The following is an 8,341-nucleotide window of genomic DNA, read 5'->3' as shown; positions in this document are numbered from 1 at the left end:
CAACTGGACCCACTCTTCCCTTCCCCAACTCAGGCTATTGTACACAAAGGCTGCTATTAAGAGTTAGAATCATAGACTCACAGACGAGGAGGGCTGGAAGGGAGCCCAGGAGGTCACATCTAGTCCAACCCCTGCTCCAAGCAGGACCAGCCCCAACTCCATCATCCCAGCCAAGGCTTTGTCTACCCGGGTCTTTAAACACCTCCAAGGAGAGAGATTTCACAGCCTCTCTGGGTAACCTGCTCCAGTGCTTCACCGCCCCCCAGTGAGAAAATTCTTCCTAATATCCAACCTCAGTTTCCCTTGCTGCAACTTGAGCCCATTGCTCCTTGTCCTGTCATCTGCCCCCACTGAGAACAGCCCAGCGCCATCCTCTTTGCAGCCCCCCTGCAGGGAGGTGAAGGCTGCTATTAAATCCCGTCTTCTCTTCTGCAGAGTAAATTAACCCGGTTCCCTTAGCCTCACCTCACAAGTCATGTGCCTCAGCACCTGAAAACCATTTTCACTGCTCTCCACTGGACTGTCTCCAGTGTGTTCACACCCTTTCTGTAGTGGAGGCCCCACAACTGGACACAGGACTCCAGATGTGGCCTCACCAGGGCTGAATAGAGGGGAAGAATCACTGCCCTCGACCTACTGGCAACACCCACCAATGCAGCCCAGGATGCTGGTAGCCTTCTTGGCATCAAGGGCACACTGCTGGCTCATCTTCAGCTTCTTGTCCACTGTCAGCCCCAGGTCCTTTTCTGCAGAGCTGCTGCCCAGCCAGTCAGCCCCAGCTGTCCCAGTGCATGGGATTGCTCCATCCTAAGTGCAGGACTTTGCACTTGTCCTTGTTGAACCTCGAGAGGTTTCACTTGGTCCAATCCTCCAATTTGTCTAGATCACTCTGAATCCTAGCCCGACCCTCCAGCATATGTACTACACCCCTCAGCTTGGTGTCATCTACAAACTGGCTGAGGGTGCACACCATCCCATCTTCCAGGTCATTGATGAACATATTGAGCAAAACCAGCCCCAGGACTGACCCGTGGGACACTCCACTTGATACCAGCTGCCAACTAGACATCGAACCATTGATTACTACCCCCTGAGCCTGATGCTCCAGCCAGTTTTCTGTCTCCCTTACAGTCCATTCATCCAGCCCATACTTCCTTAGCTTGCCTGCAAGAACAGTGTGGGAGACCGTATGAAAAACCTTGCTAAAATCAAGGTCCCCCACATCCACTGGTCTCCCCGCATCCACAGAGCAGTCATCTCATCATAGTAGGCAATCAGGTTGGTCAGACATGACTTGCCCTTGGTGAATCCATGCAGACTGTTCCTAATTACCTTCTTTTTTTGCAAGATCAGCCAATAGTCTGTGAAATAAGCTAATGTTAAAGGCATACAATGTACATTCATTGCAATTTTTGCCAAGCATACTGATGCAATAAACTTTTTTATTATGATTATTGATCCTAAGTGATGGCTGGGGCCTTCGTTTTGTTCCAGATGCCACAAGTGTGGCTTCCATTTGTGGCACTTTTTAACTTCTCTTTCTATTCACAAATTCCCTTCTCCCTACCATCCCCAGCTAGCATTTCTGGCTGTAGAGGCATTTTTTAATGTTAATTCATCCATTCAGTCTCCACCTCGACTCAGTCCCAGAAAGTGATGTATGCAGAAAACAAAAATGTACTCTCCTAGCACTCTGAAAACTTGGGCAGTGTTTAAATAGTACCTCCTCTTGAGCATGTGGGATGCCTATACGTGACTTAGGGTCCTGATCCTTATCTCTTCCAACACTGACCTTATAGAAGATCTGAATGTGTTCCCACGGAGGAAGTCGCAGTTCAGTCCAGCATAGATGAGACTCGTGCTGATAACTTGGAACTCGTTAGAGTCCGACTCTACAGATTAAACATAACCAACAAAAAAAAGATCATTTGTCTAGCAACCGCAATCACTTCATCTGAAGAACTAAGTAAATGTAAATGAAATTTCAGTTTCCTGTCATTTTTGGCAGCTGATTATCTTTTCTTATTATTATATTCAGTTGCCTGTAATTGTACATCAAAGTTACAAAACCCCACACTGTTTCCCTTCCAGAGCATGTTTACTTTTCTCTTTAAAAGGGATACTTATCATTTGCTGGGTGGGTGGGGGTTGTTATTTATTTCTTTACTAGACAAGCCACTTGCTTTGAGCACTTCTTGATGTTTGAGGTCAGAAAACTACCTTGCCAATATTAGAAATAAAAAATGGAGCACGCAGTTGGCTTGAGGACAATTTTTAATTTACTGGTGCAGTGCAGTGGCCCAGAGGCAGAGGCTTTCCTTTTTATTCGGTTTCCTCCCCAAATTTATTAGTCGGGACAGAGCTGCCTTTCTTCCCTGTGTTCTCCTGGCTGAGAGCCTGGGGTTAATTATCAGGCTGGATATTGGAAAGCCCCTTCTAACCAGAGCAGATTACCTAGGGAAGATGTAAAATTGTGCATCGCTGAAAGTGTTTAAGGGCAGGTCAGACAAACACATGGCTGGGCTGGTTTATGATCCGGCCTCGAGCCAGAGGGTTGGACTAGCTGATCTCCTGAGGGCCCATCCAGCCCTGTTTGCCGTGGTTCTCTGATTTCCCATCACCATAAAAAACAAAAAAAAAAGATCCAATGTCCCCCCTATCCGGTATGAATCCTAGCAGCAGATGTGATAGGACAACATGCCTGTTTATTAGTTGCTAATTCTCTCCATTTATTCAGGTCAAGGGTTTGCTGAGCATCTGTTTAACAGCTCAGATCATGCCTGCACAGCAAACTGGACTAGTCAGAAAAGGTAGATTATAGAAGGTCACCTTCAATGGGATGGCATGTGTATCTCCAGTTATAATTTATATTAAATAGTATCTAAACTAACTCACTGGGACCTGGATACTGCATCGCTGTGTGTCTTTCCTGCATTTTCCAATCAACAACAATCTGTTATTTGAAAAACCAGGGGGGAAGGCAAGTTTTTGTTGTCTCATCTAGGTATCGTGCTAATCCTGGTCTTCTTTGGCCCATCTTACTCATACTCATTCTTTTCTCTCTTGATTTCTAGGCTCAGACATCAGGCACACAAAGAGCTTTATGCCTACAAACAGGTGAGATAAGTAGTAATCTGCTGGGTGTTTCCCCTGTGTTTGCAGATCAGTCTGAACAGAAACCATTAATTTGTTGTAGCAAGCATCACTTTAGGTTTCCACTAGGCTGATCCAGAGTTTGCTGTCTCTTACTACATTCAGTGTAACCCTGTATGACCTGTGCTTAACTTTACTCATGTGAGTACTTTCATTGAAGTCAGTGAGTCCCAGGTACATGGGTGTTGCAGAATTGAGATCTTATTTTTATGCCCATATGTGTTGTCAGTCGTTTCACAGTGACCTAGGATATTTTTTTTCTGATCGTTATGCCCTGTATAGCAAATGCTTTGTCGTAATGACAATAAAGGATGAAGATGGCTCAGCAGACAAAATAGTCATGCTTTATAGGAAGCTAATTTAAAAAAAACCAAACCTGTATTGAAGAGGAGCCACCCCATGTCTGAATATTTGACTGATCTCTACACCTTGAACCCAAGAGGTAGCCCAGGTCAAACAGTGTAGTGCCGAATTACAAAAAAAAACAACCCAAGAAAGTCTTAACAAACAAGATTTTCTGCCCCCTTTGCTTTCTGAGAGTTAAGTTACCGCATAAAACTTCCAAAGCTTTCTCAAGTGGCATTTAATGTGTTCATTTAAAATCTTGTACTTGCCCCAATGATTACCTCTCTCGAGCAGGAATTGCCTGTTGATGGACTAACTGTCTGTGACAGGAGGTTGTACTGGGGGAATGGGAAGCCCGGGAGTATTTTCTCTGCTTGAGTCTGAGCCTAGGCCAGTCGCCGTCAGACGGGACTTGGCTTCAGCGACAGGAGATGCCCCAGCAACATGGCCTGTGGTTCTCACCATCTTTACGACGAGGAGGAACAGTGCCTCCCCCACAGCAGCCAAAAAAAGGGCTGCCCTACCAGATCTAAGTTATGTTCCCATAAATTGTATCTGGCTGGATTAGGTTACGCCAAGCCTTGGGGCATTAAAGTAGTGAACTGAATTTAGAAGAGTGGATTGCTCTGTAGGGAACGGTTCCAAGTGTTCTTGGCAGATCAAACCACTTCTTTTACCATTCCCCATGTACACACATTGCTGCCTGCTTTCAAATAACTACTGATGATAGCTTGGGTGCAGGATAATTTTAAATGCTCTGCTTCCTTCACTGTGTTTTGTAATTTAATATCTCAATTTATAAGCCTAACGGGACTTCCAGCCATGTAATATCTGGTTAATAACATTACAATTCACAGCTCTTCCTTTGATTGCAATCCTTTTCCTGCAAGACAGTCAGAAGTGTGGAGGTAAAGTGGTCTCCTAAAACAGGACAGTTGGGAAGAGAAGGAAATAGGCATCTGTCTGAATTCATAAAGCAACCATCTGGATCTCTTTATCATCCTCGCATTACCAGTTTTATAATCAGCCCAGTAGCTGCCTTCCTGTCTCGCTTAGCCATGTAAGGTAGAACAGGAAGCAGTTTACACTAGATGCGCCTAGTTTATTTAGGCAGGCTAGTTTCAGGACTTTGGTTTTTACTTCCACAGCTATTGGCTATCATTCACCTGAAAAGGATAGTGTTGAACACGAATGCAACTTATTTAGGCAGTTCTGGCCCAGTTTAAAAAAAAAAAAGTCAAAAGCATCAGGTTCGGGGGAAAGCATGGTTGAAATTTTTAGTTGCTTCCAGAAACCATTTCTAACCCTGGGGGTGGGAGGGAATCAATGTTATAATACTTATTTCAGAATCAGTGGAGCTTTATTGGGTTTAACTACAAGCAAGGAGGCCTACATGGAAGTGCATTGCAGTGCTCAGAGGCATGCATCAGCACACGTTTAAGAACATTTACTTCTGCTGCTAATAACGCCAAAGACTGCTGCTTATAATACACAAGACCTGTTCACTGGATTTTTCAGGGTCCTATTTTGGCCCTGCCTGTTCTTTCAGCTTGCAAAATGGAAGTGGGCTGGGGTGTTTTTCCTTTTGCACTCATTGACCTGCTGTGGCTTCCACTGGTGCCGTCTCCTCCAGACTCCCACAGAAGACGTTCGTTAATATTTGTCATCCTCATTACTTGTAAAAAGGCATCCATGCTCTTCTGTATTAAACCAGTGATATGTTAAAATGTCCCACTTGGCCTGGTAGCTGGAGCAGTGCACGTAGCTGAACAAAGGAGATTTTCTCTGACAACTTTGAAGCCACTTTGAATTACTGCAGTTAAAAAGCAACTGCAAAGGGAAATGTTTGCCTTCCCTCTGTTTTAAAGTTTGCTATGAAGGATGTAGTTGCTCTAATGAAGTGCAACGACCAGAAACAGGGAAAGGGTCCTGTCCTAACTCCTGTTCTCTGTCTTGCAGGTTATTCTAAAGGAAAAAGTAAAAGAGCTTAATCTGCATGAGGTAAGTGGCTATTATCGGGCTGTGGTAACTCCTACACCTGCACAGCAAAGTCTTTCCCTACAGCTCAGTCCTTTGCTGCGTTATCCTGCGTAGGCTCCTGCCCTTCAGTTTTCTAGCAGCTGCTCAAGAGACTGCATGGGAGGGAGATGGAGAGAGTAAATAAAGAGTAGCCAGGACCTGTAGATCGGAGAGTAAAATGAAAGCTAAAGTTGGCTAGAGAACGCCCCAGAGCATAACTAGGTTGGAGAGAAGCACACGGTGGGTTGTTTTGGGTCACATTCCTTCAAGCAAGCAGCTGAATTCAAGTGCTCCTTTCTGCCTTCTTATCGGAGCGGTATTTGGGAAGCCAAGTGTTGTTTCTGAAAGCTGGGGCAGGGCGGGGTGTCCAAACCTAACCCCTTGAAGTTGAAATAAATGGGCCTTGAGTATCATACTGGAGGTGGGAGAGCGCAGCGTTGGCTTGAGTCTCAGTCTGGGCTCGGGGCTGTGTTTGAGCTCATAGTTTCATAGTAGTTAGGTCAGAAGGGACCTAAATAAATCGTCTAGTCTGACCCCCCGCCACCAGCCAGAGCACACGCTGGGATCGCACAACCGCGGACAGGTGTTCATCCAACCTCTTTGAATTTACCCAGGGTAGGAGCAAGGACCACTTCTCTAGGCAGTTGGCTCCAGATCCTAGCCACCCTAACAGTGAAATAGTGCCTCCTAATCTCTAATCTGACCCTATTCTCCAGCAGCTTCTGGCCACTGTTCCTCATCACCCCAGGTGCTGCTGGGGGGAATAGGGCCCTTCCTATTTCCTGCTGAGCTCGATGCTGGGAAACCCTAGGATGGTGAGGGAGCTGACTTCGGTGCTGAGCAGCTCCTTGGCTGATGCTGGAATGACCAGAGCTGGGCAGGATGTGAAATAGAAACCAGAGAGGAGGAGGAGGGCAGGAGCGGTAGCAATTAAATGACCAATTAAATGGCATGTGGGGGAGCACAGGAGACTTGTATACGAGAAACGCCTGCCCCATTTAGCCAGGGCTGCTGGGTGAAGTTCAGGGACTGGTGAGACAAACACCGTGGGCTGCTGCGGGGGGTTGAACTGGCGACTTGCGATGGAAAGAGAGCTGAATTGCACAGGATTTCTAGGAACAGGAGTTGTTTATAGATTCCCAGCCTCCCTGCCCATGTTGCCACACAGTCATTACTGAGTAACCCGGTTTCCACCATTAATGTGTTAAAATGTTACCGAGAGAGGATGAGTGCAGCCTAACGAGGCCATGCTCAGTTCCTGTCCCCATCTGAACCACAACACACATCCATTAGGGTTCAGGATGGCCAAAGTGCATCTCCCAACCGCTCGGGGCTTTGGCCAGAATATTTACATGTAGCTCCCTGTGCAGCAGCTGTTGCGAAAGGCCGGCAGCCCGGCGTGCAGCCTCCCTGCTTCCGCCAGCTCCTCTTGTTGCCACATGTGAATAGGAGCGGAGGCAGCAAAGGAGCCCGGAGCAAGGCACAAACCGCAGAGCATGGGGAAACAACAACGGGCAGGAGGCAGCGTCACAGGCCTGACACAGCACAGCATGACACCAGGGTGCAATAGGGGATGAGGGTTGAGAGCAGACATGGGACGCTCATAGCACAACATGTGTTTTGTGCAAACAAGAGCCCCCCACACCCAGGCCGGTCCCCACATACCCAGATGTCATTGCTGTAGCATTTCCCCAGAAGTGTGGACACTGTAATGGTTTGTTAATGAGCCCTCCGGATAGATGTTGTAATTGCTCTTAAGCAAACCTCTGGAAGCCAGGCTCAGAAATGTTTCTGAACCAAGTTTTTTATTCTCTGCCACGATGGCTCTGATTTTTGATCATTCTGGATTCCCAGAAAGGCTGGGATTTGGGCAGCAGGTGGGGTCCAGCTGGGGGGATACATGTTTGGAAGCAGAAAAATGTGCCGTGCAAGACGATTGAAAACGGTGGATAAAAGAGAAAGTCAAATGTCAGCCCTTTTAAGTTTTAAACAGCGTCCATGTAAAGGTGACTTCTGATTCAGTCCTGCTCTCAAGCTCACTGGCACATTTCTGGTGCCTACCTTAGTTGAACACAATGAACTCCAGAGATTTCATTTAAGAATAAAGAAATCCATCGACTCAACCCACTGCCCCCCAGCATGGCAGAGATTCCCCTCCCCAAACCACTAAAGCAGCTTGGCTTTTCTGAGCCTACAGATCAGAGAAGGGGACAGAGGCGTCCGATCATGGCAGCTGCACGTTGCAGTGCATAGGTTAGGACTGAAACATCACTGTTAGCTGCTCACTGCTGATTGCCGTAGCAAAAAGCACCGGGGACTTGGGGGATTCTCCCATCCGTCAGTGCTCTGAGCCTTCCCTCGATGCACGGATGTACTAATACCAACCTGCCGGATCAAAGTGTAACTGCACACCAGCACCTGCAAGAGCTGTGGTTTGAACCTTGCACCAGGCAACATGCCAGCAAGTGCCTTGGACATCATCTGTATCCGTGGCCGTGTGTGTGATGGATGGAGGCTGGCCACACTCCTCTTTAACACTGCCCTGGAGGAAGGGCGGGGGGTGTAATTTTGGGAACTGGAATATGAGCAGAATGGGGGGCAGCATTTCAGCCTCCCCCACTGCAGCAGGATGCTGAGTCTCAGGAAAAGAAACAGCATTAGCAAAAATCCCCCTTTCCTACCTGCTTCGCAAGGTTTAGACATCTCTGCTGTTGTAAAACTTTACAGACAAAATCCCCCCGGTGTAGGGATTAGTACTGAAGCCTGGTTCAGATCTCTCCTATTTCTGCTTTAAAAGGTGCGAGTTTTAGGTGGGGGAGGATTT

The 8,341-nt window shown here is 47.0% G+C and overlaps 1 protein-coding gene across 2 annotated transcripts in view; it reads left to right on the top strand.

Annotated features, from left to right (window-relative positions):
* The window catches only part of RNF24 (ring finger protein 24), a 47,245-nt gene that overhangs the window by 14,079 nt on the left and 24,825 nt on the right, over nucleotides 1–8,341 (top strand). For both annotated transcript variants that reach the window (XM_019526238.1, XM_019526239.1), the window contains exons 3-4: nucleotides 3,075–3,117; nucleotides 5,458–5,499. In XM_019526238.1, coding sequence (XP_019381783.1) covers nucleotides 3,075–3,117; nucleotides 5,458–5,499 — 85 coding nt within the window. The remainder of the gene's footprint in view (nucleotides 1–3,074; nucleotides 3,118–5,457; nucleotides 5,500–8,341) is intronic.

The sequence above is a fragment of the Gavialis gangeticus genome, unplaced genomic scaffold (genome assembly GCF_001723915.1).
Source record: "Gavialis gangeticus isolate Ggan-Ray unplaced genomic scaffold, GavGan_comp1, whole genome shotgun sequence".
NCBI classification, from domain to species: Eukaryota; Metazoa; Chordata; order Crocodylia; family Gavialidae; genus Gavialis; species Gavialis gangeticus.
This window is presented reverse-complemented; position numbering and strand designations above follow the sequence as displayed.